The sequence below is a fragment of the Rhinolophus sinicus genome, linkage group LG02 (genome assembly GCF_036562045.2).
Source record: "Rhinolophus sinicus isolate RSC01 linkage group LG02, ASM3656204v1, whole genome shotgun sequence".
NCBI classification, from domain to species: Eukaryota; Metazoa; Chordata; class Mammalia; order Chiroptera; family Rhinolophidae; genus Rhinolophus; species Rhinolophus sinicus.
The window spans coordinates 83,688,136-83,702,603 of NC_133752.1; the positions used below are offsets into that span (position 1 = coordinate 83,688,136).

Here is a 14,468-nt window from a genome sequence, read left to right on the forward strand (position 1 = left end):
CAGCATTTTCCCAGTGAGGAGTCTTCTTCCTATACAGCCGGCAGGCAGGCGCCATCTTTCCTATGTTGATCCCACCCCCACAGGCCAAATCTAAATCTGATTGGCCTGGTGAGCTCTGCTGCTCCACCCTGCCTCACCCACCTGGGGCACCACAGGAGGCACTTTCTCCAAGAGCATCCATCCCTGCCAGCATTGAACTCTTTCTAGGAAAATTTTCAGAGCCCACGGGCCGCAGGCGGGCAGTGACTGGCCTTGGTGTACTCCAAGACTTTTGCTGAGTCATTCCAGGCTCAGCACTGGCACCAAACCAGAGTCTACATTAATCTGGTGACCACAGTTCTTCCCACTCTAAGTGACTCCCTGAGACTTTGTCTCACCCAACATGCACATCACATGAGGCTTTATCAGTGGCTGAAACTTAAGGGAGCTGGCAGTGGCAGCAGGCTTCCAGGTTTCCTGGCTTTTTGCAGTTACCCCAGGCCTGATACTGGTAGCAGCCATGCGTGGTTCACAGCGTGGCCTCTTCTATGGCCCTCCAGCTTTAGCACAGGCAGCAAACAACTGCGGATCACTTTGTAGCTCCTACCAGGTAGCCCCCAGCCAGTCACAGGCAGTGGCTGACCTGGGCTTGCACCAGAGCCCCTCCCAAGATGCCCCGGAACCAACATACTTAGAGATTGGCTTCAGATTACAGCATGGCCCTGCCCAATTAGCCACACTAGTGGGTGGCTCCAACACAGCAGCCACACAGCAGCCAATAAGCTATGGATGTGGCCAAACCCCACAGCCAGTCAGCCCAAGGGTCAACCCCGCCCACTGAGTGTCAATAGCAGTCAAGGCTCAACTATAACAAGAGAGCATATACAATCCACACAAAGGACACTCCTGGAGTACCCAGCTCAGGTGCCCAGGAAGAAACTGTGCCACTGGGCCCCACAAACACCTATTATATACACCCAGCCAAGACTAGGAGACACAGCAAATCTACCTAATACATAGTAACAAACACAGAGAGGCAGCCAAAATGATGAAACAAAGAAATACATCCCAAATAAAAGAACAGGAGAAAACTCCAGAAAAAGAACTAAACAAAATGGAGGCAAGTAACCTATCAGAGACAGAGTTCAAAACAATGGTTATAAGGATACTCAAGGAACTTAGTGAGAACTTTGACAAAGAGATAGCAAGCATAAAAAAGGACATAGAAACCATACCAAAAAAAAACAAAAAAAACAACACACACACAAATAGAAAAAGACCAGACAGAAGTGAAGAATACAATATCTGAAATGAAGAATGCACTACAAGGAATCACCAGCAGACTTGATGAAGCAAATGATCGAATCAGCAATTTGGAACATAAAGTAGCAGAAGACATCCAATCAGAACAGCAAAAAGAAAAAAGAATCCAAAAAAATGAAGATAGTCCCCCCAAAATGGGACAATATCAAGCATAACAATATTTGCATCATAGGAATACCAGAAGGAGAAGACAGAAAGCAAGAGATTGAGAACCTATTTGAAAAAAATAATAACTGAAAACTTTCCTAACCCAGTGAAGGAAATAGACATACAAGTACAGGAAACACAGAGAGACCCACACAAGACCCATTATAATTAATATGGCAAAAGTTACAGACAAAGAGAGAATCCTAAAAGCACCAAGAGAAAGGCAACAAGTAACTCATTAGGGAGCTCCCATAAGATTGTCAGCTGATTTCTCAACAGAAACTTTGCAAGCCAGGAGAGATTGGCACAAAATATTCAGTGTGATGAAAAGCAAGGAACTACAACCCACATTACTACACCCAGCAAAGCTATCATTTAAAATCAAAGGACAGATAAAGAGCTCCCCAGACAAGAAAAAGCTAAAGTAGTTCACCACCAAAACAATATTACAAGAAATTTTAAAGAGACTTCTTTGAGATGGAAAAAAATCCAAATTATGAATAATAAAATGGGAATAGCTACATATCTATCAACAACTACTTTCAAAGTAAATGGATTAAATGTTCCAATCAAAACACATAGAAGTGCTGGATGGACAAGCAACTCACTTCAGATTGAAAGACACACATAGACAGAAAGTAAAGGGATGAAAAAAGATATTTCATGAAAATGGAAATGAAAAAACAAACAAACAAAAAATCTGGGATAGCAATACTTATACCTGACAAAAGAGACTTTAAAACAAAGTGTATAAGAAGAGACCCAATAATCTCACTTAAGGTTATTTATCCGAAGAGACCCAAAATGGTACTTCGAAGTGTTGTGTGCATCCATATGTTCATTGCAGCATTGTTTACAATGCCCAAGATGTGGAGGCAGCCTGGGTGTCTGTTGATGGAAGAATGGATAGAGAATAGGTGTACACATATACAATGGAATATTGCTCGGCCATGGAAGGGAATGGGTTCTTGCCATCTGCAGCGGCATGGCTGGAACTGGAGGGTATTGTGCTCAGTGGAGTGTCAGACAGAGAAAGACAGATGCAATGCAATTTCACTTATATATGGGATCTAAGAACAAAATTAACAAACAAAACAGAAAGAAACTCATAGATGCAGAAACATTGTGATGGTTGCCAGATGGGAGGGGAGTTGGGGGTGTGGGTAAAAGAAGGGGTAGGGATTAAGAAGTACAAATTGGTTGTTACAAAATAGTTATGGGGTGTAAGGTATAGCATAAGAGATATAGTCAATAATATTATAATAACTATGTATGGTGTCAGATGTGTGCTACATTTTTGGGGGTCATAGATGAGGGGGGTTGGGACAGGGTGAAAAGGTGAAGGGATTAAAAAGTACAAATTGGTAGTTATAAAATAGTCATGGGGATGTAAAGTAAAGCATAGGAAATATAATCAATAATATGGTAATAACTATGTATAGTGCTAGGTGAGTATTAGGCTAGTCAGGGGGATCGCTTCTTAAATTATATAAATGTCTAACCACTAAGCTGAACACTTGGAATTAATATGAAAGAATATTGAATGTCAACTGTAATTGATAAATTTAAAAAGGAAGTGAAAGAGGAAGGGGAATAGAGGTCCAAATTTCCAGGCATAAAACTCAAGGGGATGCAATGTACAGCATGAGGAATATAGTCAACAATATTGTGATAGCATACATAGTATGGTGTCAGATGGTTGCTGGACTTATCATAATGATCGCTTCTTTAGGTATATAAATGTTGCATAACTACGGTGTACCCCTGAAACTAATATTGTTTGTTAGCTATATATTTAATAAAAATCTTAAACAGAAAAAAATGAAGAAAAAAAGAATCCTTAGCTTGTTATAGCTAGGAAAATTATTTATGATTTGATCCTATTAAACTCTTCTTCCTTTGTCATCCTAGACTTGAATTATTTGTGGACTTTCTGTTTGTTCAATCACTCTCAATAATGATTCATGTTCCATAACCATAAATGGTGTTGATTGTGTGGAAGCTTTAATGATCTCTTACAGAAACTTCTCATCTCTCTTTCTATAATTGTTCAAGTTTCATACTTTAAGAGTCTTTACCAACTGTGTTTCTATTGCTATAGCTATTCCAGTTCCTCTTTTCCTTCATAAACTCATGCAATGCTGAAATTTTAAGCAGTATGGTCTCTGTCAATGTGTGATTTTTTTCATCACTACCCTGCAATATGTGTATGTGTGTGTGTGTGTGTGTGTGTGTGTGTGTGTGTGTGTGTATGTTGTGGGGAGTTTGTTATGGAGGGAGGAGTTCTTTATAGTCCTTTTTTTAATACCAAAAACAATAATTTTCATATTGATAATTAAATGAAAATTTCCTGTTGTTGTGTTTTTACTATGATACTTCCTATATCATACTGCAAGAAAACGTCAACCTAGGGCTCTGCTGTCTAACCATTTCAGATCCACTAGGTCCACAATAGGTCAATTACCACAGATCCAAGAATTCTGATAAGCCACACAGGAATGAGAAACTTGAATGACAGTTAGTTAAGATCACTCAAGATTTAGGGTTCATAAAATGAAGATGGCTGCTACTGACAGCGTCATGCATATATAGCTGTCAAATAGAATATAAGAAAAATAATACCGAGAGAGTGAATATTGGTGAAATATGCAGCTCTAGAACACCGTGCCGGCAACATAATTATAGAGAAATGTATAAATACAGGAGCACCATTTTTTTTTAATTGGGGAATATTGGGGAACAGTATGTTTCTCCAGGGCCCATCAGCTCCAAGTCATTGTCCTTCAATCTAGTGCGGAGCTCAGCTCCAAGTCCAGTCTCCGTTTTCAATCTTTAGTTGCAGGAGGCGCAGCCCACCATCCTATGCAGGAATTGAACCAGCAACCTTGTTGTTGAGAGCTCCCACTCTAACCAACTGGCCATCCGGCCTCCCCAGGAGCACCATTTTTTAAATGAGAGAAATGGATAGCTGTCTTAGGAACTTAGAACAAAAAGATTATTGAATACTGTTTAAAGGAATTAAATCTGTCCAGCTCTTTTACAAGGTCTATATTCAAAATTTCAAAACCTATTACTCTGTAATATATTAAAATAGCCTTCTTTAATGAAGGGCTATCATACATAAAATAGAGCACACTTAGTGTACTAATCAATGAACAAGTCAATAAATTTTACATATATAATATATATCTACATATATGACACATATATATATAAATATATGCTTATCTCATACATATATGTAACCACATGCCACCACAACCCAGATTAAGACAGATTTTTTGCATTCATAAAGTTCCCTCATTCCCCTTCTCTAGTACTACACAATTACTACACAGCAATTAAAAAGTAGCTCACTTTAACAGAGCAAATACTTTGAAGATTATTCACACTAATTGAACTAGGAATTGTATTTGCCTATGAAAAAGAGACCCCCATAAAAAAAAACCAAAAAAAAAAACCGTGCTTTAAACAAATTAGTGGTTTATTTTTTTTCTCCTGTTAAAGAAGGTCTAGATGGAGTGGTGGCTCCAGAGAACCTAGCTTTCCTCCTTCTGGTCAGCTACCCTTAGCCAAGGCGTGACTCTTGGTTGTTATAATAGAGTTCCTGATGCCACCCAAGTGTGCTGACTAACCTCCAAGCAGGAAGAAGGGTGAAGGTGAGAAGCAGACAGCACTGCCTGCTGAGTCAGCCACCTTCAAATGCTTTCCCAGAAGCTCCACCAAACGACTTCAGCTTAAATCTCACTGGTTAAAACTGTGTGATAAACACAATTTTGCGTGGCAAACCCAAAGTAAAATTGGATTTTATTAGTAAGAAAGAAAAGGGAGATGGATATTGGTTAGTCAGCAAGCAGTCTTGGCCACACCAATGATCACAAACTGCTCCCACGAATGACCTTTCTTGGAAATGCCATTTCTTGTAATGGATAAATGAAATCTGTATCATCCCGCAATGGATGATGAGTTCTGAAATAAACACTCTTATAATCTCTGCTAAAGGCATAATATTAAAACATTTTGAAAAGAAAAAGTCTAGTGAGTTACTGCTTTAAAATATGTTTGCCAAAAAAACAAACAAACATAGCTTTTCACTGTTCTTAAGAGGACAATATGGGGGAAATGTAAAGGCTAAAATTCAAAGGATTTCTCTGAGACCACACAAATAACTTATTATTAAAGAAATTGAATAATATGGTGTACAGTAATCAGTAGGGCCCACAAATGGAAATCTGGCCATTTACAAATTATAACTATTCATAATCATTAGGATTATGAGCTTTCATTCAAGCTAAGAATAATTTTTTTAAATACCTGAATGGGACTAAAATCTACAGATCCACAATCTCTTATCCACAATTATGCATTCCTAAAATCTTTAAACTCTGAAAGCTTTTTCACAAGTTGTAGTATCTGTTTGGTGACAAAACCTGACCTAAACTGATATGAGACTACTTACAGTCTGTTTTTACCCCCATTTAGTTTGGTTGGTAATATATTTCACTGCAAAAATACTACTATATTTGATTATGGGGTACTGTATCATGTTATTACTTTAAAATTATTAGATTTTAAGTTAGCAGATTTCTTGTATTCCATGAGGTCCCCAGGTTCATCTCCTCAGCCTACTACCGCATAGCAATTACACAATCACAGATTTTAACAGGGAAAATACTTTGAGGATTACTCACACTGATTGTAGTAAGAATTGCATTTGGTTATGAGGAAGAGACTCCATAAATGGTGCTTTTAACAAAATTAGTGGTTTTCTTTTTCGCTCATGAAAAAAAAAAAGGTCTAGATGGAATGGAGGCTTCACAGAAACCAGCGTCTGAATTCCAAAAATATATCTTCCTTCACCTCACAGTTCTGAGCTGTAAAGATCTTAAAAACTGCATTACCTAACAGGTTCAAAATTTGATTTGTTTAGAGATTCCTATTACAATCAAAGCTCACTCAAAGCATTACACATCATTGAATTGATCTGCTTTTTAAATGTTTCTAACTCTCAGAATCTAAGAAATTGAACATATTATTGCTGCCCATGTGTACATAATATTGTAGTTTGCTAACAGCCAGTTAGTGAATTCAAAAAGAATAACTGCTTGTATTCCAATTATATTAGTTAAATTCAAGCTTTAATAATGTTTTGCCTCTTTGTTTAATAAAAAGTGTTAATTGAGCTTTGTTCAACTGATATGAAATGTAAGGTTTTTTTGAATAAAAAATACCAAAGGCAATACAACTATAATGAAGCAGAAAACTGAGGTAAATTGTTGCCTGAATTCTTCCTTTTCATTTTACTAGTAATATGTATGATCATAGATAATTGTTTCTTGTTCGTATTTATTTGTGAACTCATTCATAACCAATGGCTATAACACGCAAATGAAATGTGGCTTTTAAAAAATATAATACCAAAACACTGTGGTGCAGCTATTTCAGTTCAAAATTAGCATGGAGTTTTTTTCCTCCATTTCGCCACAGCTTCTCTGGATCTTTTCATCACTAAAACCTCCAAAATTTCAAATTCCAACATTTTACTCTCTGAATACAATTCACTTTCTTAGATATGGACCTCCTTGCTGTAGCTTTCCACTCTGCAGAATGTCACTAGATTTCTGACTTCATCGGATGTCATTTTCCCTTTCAAAATACTGCACAGACATTGGCCTTGTTTTACTTCCTGGAATACTCCAAGCTCCATTCTGCCTCCGGGCATTCGCACACGTTCTAACCTTTTCCTGGTCGTCTATTTCATGTATTTTTCAAGTTTGGCTCCTTCTCATCCTTCAAATCTAGATTCAATGTCACCTGCTTTGAAACAACTTTCTTTGCCACCTTATCTACGTGTTTCCTTCCCTGTTATTGTCTAAGACTGCACTCTGTTTCTTTCTTTAAATAGCACTTACCATAATTGGCAATTTAATATTTGCTGGCTTCTTCTTCTGTCTCCCCACTAGACTATCAGCTCCATGAAGGAGATAAACTGTCTACTTGTTTATTAATATATATTCATATAATACCAAGCACCATGCCTGGCACACTCTAAGCTCTCAAGAACTATTTAAGTGAACAACAAGAGAATTACTTATCCTATGTCTTACAGTGGTAATTTTTCCAACCATCCTACTCTACATTTTACCTTTACTGAAACAAAAGATGTTCAAATCTTGTACATGATGAATATTGTCACAAAACCTCTGAAGAAAATTCTCTCCCAGGAAAGTATATAATTCAAAATATTCATAATGTGGAAAACGTACAGAATATTCTAATCTATAGATAATAAAATAGATAATAAAAGTATATATACATATATACACATGTAAATTATATTTGCATAATTATATATGTATAGATACATATATGGATGTACATGTGTATGTAAGGGTGGGAGAAGGGATGGGAAAGAAAAGGACAGGGCTGGGGTGGTAGAAAAACGAAAGTATAGAGTGAAAATGGCCCCTAACAAAATTTTTCTATTGGAAGAAAAACCACTTAAAAATTTCTGAAGAATTTTAATCTACTCTCTTCATTAGATGACTTCTTAAAAATGTTTTCTTGATTTCAATCAAATAAATGTCGTTGAAATTTAGTCTCATCGGGTCACTATTAGTGAGACCACAAAATAAAATGGAAATATTGGTATTTTCCTTACCATGATTGTTCATCAAATACATCTGAATCTGAGTCTGTCATTGTTTACTTTCCTTGAAGATAGAACAAGGGCAGTAGATGCAGCCCAGAGAAAGGGTCTAAGTGAAGTTTTATATACATTGGCCTAGCACCTACGTCTGTAGGTGACCTGTCTGGCAAAAGTTCAAGGAGGTCTCTCTGAATACATAGTGAGCTCTACCTCCTGGTTTATCTGGACAGTCTCTAGTTATTTCAGTTAATGCCCCCTTTCACTCTCAAAAATGTCCTGGTTTAGCCAATGAATTAAACAGTCACCCCACCTATAGCTCCCTAAGAATGTTACCTATTAAATACCAGGCAAGGATAGAAACACTAGACGTGTGTTGGGGGGGGGGGGGGGCGGGTTGGGGGCGCGCGCGCGCGCGCCTGGGAAAAGGTCCCCTGAAGAATGCAAGCAATTCCCCACCCCTTTCTTCATCCAATTCCTTTAAACCCTATTCTATCCTTGGCTCATTAGAAATTTATCTGGCAAAGAATTTTGCACTGAATGTGTTCAACTAAAACGTATATGCAGTATTTGACACATTTTGATATGTGCTGTCTTTTGTGACTTCACATTTGCAATCAGTCATAGTGTAGCATTCGTTTGACATTATTATTTTTTAAATTTTAGACTTCATTTTTATTTAAAAGCTCAGTTGCAACCACCAAATACCTGACTCAGCTCACAACTAGAGACAGAGCATCAAATTTCCCAGCCCACTTAATTTGAAAGCCTGCCAAGATAGGTGAAAGACCTTATAAATATGTAAAGCAGGAAGTTCAAATTACAGTCAAGTAAATCTTTAGTGATTGATGTTCTTTTCAAAACAATTAAAAAAAAAAACTAATAAAAAGCAGCACATTTCTAAGACCCCCTTACCAAACGAGTCACCCGAGTTCAGACTGGACAATGTACTTTTAGTACTGTATTTATTTTGGATTTTTACCACTTCCTGGAGGCCAGGACGAGGCACAGTGGGAGGATCCAAAAAAACTCAGTACCACAGCCATTTTGTTTGTAAGGCAGAGTGGTAGAATTCTGTCAGCCAGTGAAGGTTTTTGAAATAGAATTTTTAAGGAGAAAAAAAAAAGTATCCCCATTGTTTAATTTAACCACAAAAGTCATTATTTTATTTTTATTCTTTGCAGGAATGGTAGTTATTATGGCTAACAAATTTTATTTTTTCCAAGGAATTAAAGCTTTCAGAGCTAAAGGAGTCGTGAATTTGTGCAAGGATGACTGGCTTCTTTAGGTACCTTAATCTCGAATCAAAAGTGTTTTGACGAAAATAGTATGCAAATGGCCGTATTCGTATCGAAATTATATACCGACGTTTGTAAAGTAATAAACAATTTGCTTAAGAAAAGCATTATATTCCGTAAAAACCCACATATAAGAAACAAGAGTGTTCCTTGAGACGTTAAAATGGCATTTTCCTGAGCTAACAGGCAGTCGTGGGTGCTATTGTTTTGCAGTGTCACTTAATAACGAGCTTAGACTTTTGTCATTTGGGTGGCTGTGCTTTTAAAAGCCCAGTGTAAAATGGCACACACACTGCATTTTTTTCCGAGCTGCAGGAGGTGGGGGGGAGTGGGGGATAGTGCAGACTGTAGGGACACTGCCCTCCTAGCCAATCAGAGCACGCCTGCTTGCCATCGCAAAGTTGTTAACCCCAGAGTCTTCTGGCTGCCGCTGTCTCCTCTGCTTTTAATCTTCCGTGGATATTTCTCCGATTTTTCCCAAACGCCCACAGATCCTGGGGGAAGGCACCCCATTCAGCCACCGATCATGGAAGAAAGTGTTACTTTTTATTTACCAAAAATTTTAAAGATGTTTCAAGATCCATATGCTGCCTGGAGGCTGTTGTTTCTAGGGACACAAGTATCCAGCCTATATTGTTACAATTATTTTTCAAGAACTGGCTTCTTCTTTGCCTACACTAATGGTAAGTTTAATATAATTTTAAACATTTATGTCATTAAATCTTTGAACGAGCTACCAGATAAAAAGGATTTTCATTGTGTTTCTTCTAACAAAACCAATCTTTGTATTTTTCTTAACGTTGATCTGCACATTCCACCTAATCTTGTCTGGTTAATTTTTACCAAAAGAAAAAAATAGTTTTTTTTCATTGTTAAAGCTAAATATTTATAATATAAATTATACTTTAATTACTGTGAACTACGGAGGAACTCAGCTATTTCAAGATGGACTTGTTTTGTGCCAGCAATGTTGGTAATGCCAAATATGTGCATATCCTCTTTATAAAAATTATATATTACCTAATTTGTCCAGGACTAAATTATCAGCAGGCAAACTATGGACGTAGTTTTGGATTTTTTTTTTAAGGCCTATTGTGGTTTTCTTGATGGATTACTTGGATACAAACTACAGAAAAGCTGCCCTTGGTATAATGAAGGTGGAGATTGACATAACCCAGTTTATATTAAGTTATGGCTGTTACTAAATAGTGAGTCTTTTATTTGCTGATCAGATCTAAACTTATATTCCATGATATTAATTCTTTAATGCTCTTCATTAGATAATCTTTGCAGATCTACCTTGCTTTTCTCCAAAAAGGTACATTTGGGAGACATTTTGTAATTTTTGGCATTTTTCTAATTTTTTTTCTTTTTGCACACGGTGGGAGATCTTTTTTGTTTTGCATTGATCTGTGTTGGTGGCGCTGTAGTGCTCCTCAACAATTTATGTCAGTTTCACTAAAAGAAAAAAGGAGGAAAAAGAAGAGGTGGGGCAAGATTTGATCTATTATCTTATCCCTTTATTTCCTTAAAGAAAGTTCAATTTAGTCAGAAGAAATTATTCAGTGGTATGATTTAAATGCTTTCTGTGAACTGTGAACTGTGGGTGAGAGCAGACATGTCGTCACAACCAGTCCAGGGAGCATCAGGGGCAAGCATGCAGTTTGCAGTTGTGTTTTATCTGATATGATTATCACTAGATCAGAATTCTTTAATAATAAAGCTGTCGGTTTACCCTCTCCTTCCTTAGTAACATTTTATGTTTTCCGTATATTATAACATTACACATGTTAATGTCTTAACAAAAGGTCTGAGTTTTAGTTCACTAAACATTGTAAAAGTTGAATTTCATTTTGAACCTAGGGATTTCTTAAATAACTATTCTAAGTTTGTCCTGGGAATTTTCTAGTAGTTTGACATATAACAATGCCTATATTATTGTTTATTTTGAAATGATACTTCGATTGAATTAATGTAATCCTTACTTTAAAAAGATCAAATATTTTTGGAATAAATTTTCTAAGAATATGTATGCAACTGCTTTTAACTTTTAAATATTGGTATCACATATCTGAATATAGGATAAATCTTTTCCATCTTTGTTCTTATTGAGAGTTATCTGATTAGAGAATATGGGATTTAGGCCCAAAGCCTCACAAGAACAAAAATGTATATTACAATATGACATAGGTTTTACTGGCCTCTGTGGACATTTTAATTGTTTATGAAGATAGTAAGTATATCCTTCATTCAAAAAGAAAGTAGTTGTACCTAAAAACATATTATTTTGACAAATAAAATAAAAACAACTGAAATAATATCCTAGACCACCTTTCCATAGGATTGAATAGATTATTTCTTGAGAGAGTAAAAATTTCTGTGAGTTATTTAGTGTTTTTATTCACATTGAAATATATAAATGCTCATTTGACTAATCATTTAAAATCCTAAAATTCTGAAGTAAAAGAATGTGTGACAATGAGTAGAAATATATTTCTGATTTTTGTGTCCCTATAATTTACCTGTTTAGGATCCTTTCCTTGAACCTCAAAAATAATTATTATGCCTATATTTTGTTTATATTATGCTATAAAAATTTGAAAATATTCAGTGTGACATTTTATCTCTTTGTAAAATTTAAATACCCCCATCAAGGCTAGTTATGACATTATAGATTATTTATAGAATGAAATACTGCAGGTATAAATATATTATCTAACCCTCTGGTCATGATGGAGAGTTTAGTTCTCTAAAGTTGATCTACTGAATAAAATATACTTGCCAATATGTTTATTGCTAAAATATTCTATTATTCAGCTGGTGATATTTTAATTTGTGAAAACGAAGAATGTTTATGTATTTTAGCCCCCCTTTTAAAAACAAACTGATGCTGTGAAGTCCATATGTAGCTATGCAATGCTCTTTGTTCTCCTACATCATTGACTATTACATCATTGATTATGAAGTAACCATTATAGTTAAATCTTTAAAAAATCATCCATAGATATTTATATTAAAGATAGTCTTCTATCTGTGCTCTTACATCACCATGTAAGTAAGGAGGTTCAAGTCTATGAGGCAAAAACAATTCATTATTTTATATTATTCTCCATTTTTAAATCCACCTTGTGCTTCATTTTAGCTCTTGATTGGGGATGTTGAATTTTTTTAATTGACAACATTTTTCTAGGCATTTAGTTCATGAGTTTGGTGTGATTATGATTAGACGTTTTATCATAAACTATGTTTTTATTGTGAAAAAAATCTTTATTTGTTAAATATAGTATATGGAGAATTCAGTTTTCCACTGTAACAGTTGCTAGATCATGAGCAATAAAGAATTGTTTAAAATCCTGAAATGTCATTTTAGTCAACAATTACTTATTTCTTTCTTGCACATGATTTTATCAGAGATTCTAGCTAGTAGCAAAATTAACTATATTAAAGTATTATATCATTTTTTTCACCCTGCCCATCCCTCTGATAGAGGGAGGGGTCAATGAGTAGTGAAATGGCCAAAAAACAGGTTGCAGAAAGAAGAAACAAATGATACCAAAGACATGGAGAATCTGTAAATCAAATTCTGAACAATAAATCTCATATAAATGAACTTGAAATTATGGAGTTTGGTCAATAACAGATATAAACTGAGAATTTTATTAAGACTTAATGCAATGAATCAATAAAATTTCCTAATTTATTAATTTGTATTCATTAATATTGCTATAGATTGAGGAAATTTTTAGGTTAGCCAAACCTGTTAGGAAAGATGAGGTAACAAAGGGAAGAAACATTTATAGAGATATTAAGATGACCTAACATAAAATGCTGAAAATATTAGCCAGGACCAATCTAACATACCTTGGAATGAACTTTGTTAGAAGAAGGAAAAATAGCTAAAAATTGTGTCCTCTGAAAACCAGGTTCAATACAGACCTAAAATGTGTATGTTTCTAATTCCACCCACTTCTTGCACATATTTACTTCTGCTATTTCTTGCACATATCATTACTTTCCATAAGACTATACACATTCACTACTGTCCTCAGCATGGTTTTGCAAAGGAAGAAAAGGGGAAAATAATAGACAAAGTGGGTGTTTGTGTTATAACTGTTCTTTACTTTTCAAAAATATTCTCAAATAGAGAATCTAAGGGGAAAGTAAAGCAAAGATAATGGCTTCTTTATGAAAAAGATGAAAGAGGTGTACTTTATACTTGATTTGTGCAACATTTATTTTTATTTGGGGGTTTGTTTGCTCTAGATTTTTCTCCTATCTATTATGTGCTATTATGGTAAGATGCTAGGATGCAATATTAAGAAAAAGAGGGAAGGATACCTCATGGAGTTTATAGTCTAATGGAGTTTATAGTCTAATATGGTTGAAAGTTTTAAGGACGGATACTTTAAATCTAAGGTCTTAGATGTGGGAGGGTCTCATTTGGGAATGAAGGCCAAATAAGATCTCTGGAGTAAATTTTGTTTTTAATTTAAATCTGTTTATATAAAATTGAAGGACACTTGTTGTTTAGGTACCAAATATTCACACACTGAGGGTAAAGTAGCCCTCAGTTTCTAGATATGGCCCAAATAGGTGTTACATAAATAGATGGTTACCTAATGCAAATTCCTATTGCAAAGTGAGAAATAGAAATAAAACATTAACTTATTTTCTTGGAAAGAGAGATGGAGAAGATCACTCTGGTAGTAGGACTTTTGGATGTGTCCTTCTGAAGTCCACTTAATGAAAACTTTTTAAAAATGTGGTAGAGCTTCATTTTGAACATTTTGCTCACATTCTCATGAAATAAATGCCAATGTAAATATAAATTGTGAAATGACGCAGGGAACTAGAATTACTGTGTTAAAGGATTCTATCAGAATTAAAATATTTTTATTTTGAAATATTTTGGAATAATTTTTAATAATATTTATAACAGAAATTTTAGAAATAAAAACAAACACTTTAATTTACAAAGATAATATAATGACACATTTAGCTAATGGTTAATTAGTTAAGCACATCAGATATGGAGCAGGAAAGTAAGACTGCTGTTACATACAGCTGAATTAGAG

The 14,468-nt window shown here is 35.3% G+C and overlaps 1 protein-coding gene across 1 annotated transcript in view; it reads left to right on the forward strand.

Annotated features, from left to right (window-relative positions):
• Nucleotides 1-9,767: 9,767 nt before the first annotated feature.
• EPC1 (enhancer of polycomb homolog 1) overlaps nucleotides 9,768-14,468 on the forward strand; it is an 86,062-nt gene continuing 81,361 nt past the window's right edge. Inside the window, exon 1 of the mRNA XM_019731488.2 lies at nucleotides 9,768-10,076. Coding sequence (XP_019587047.1) covers nucleotides 10,074-10,076 — 3 coding nt within the window. The 5' untranslated portion in view covers nucleotides 9,768-10,073. The remainder of the gene's footprint in view (nucleotides 10,077-14,468) is intronic.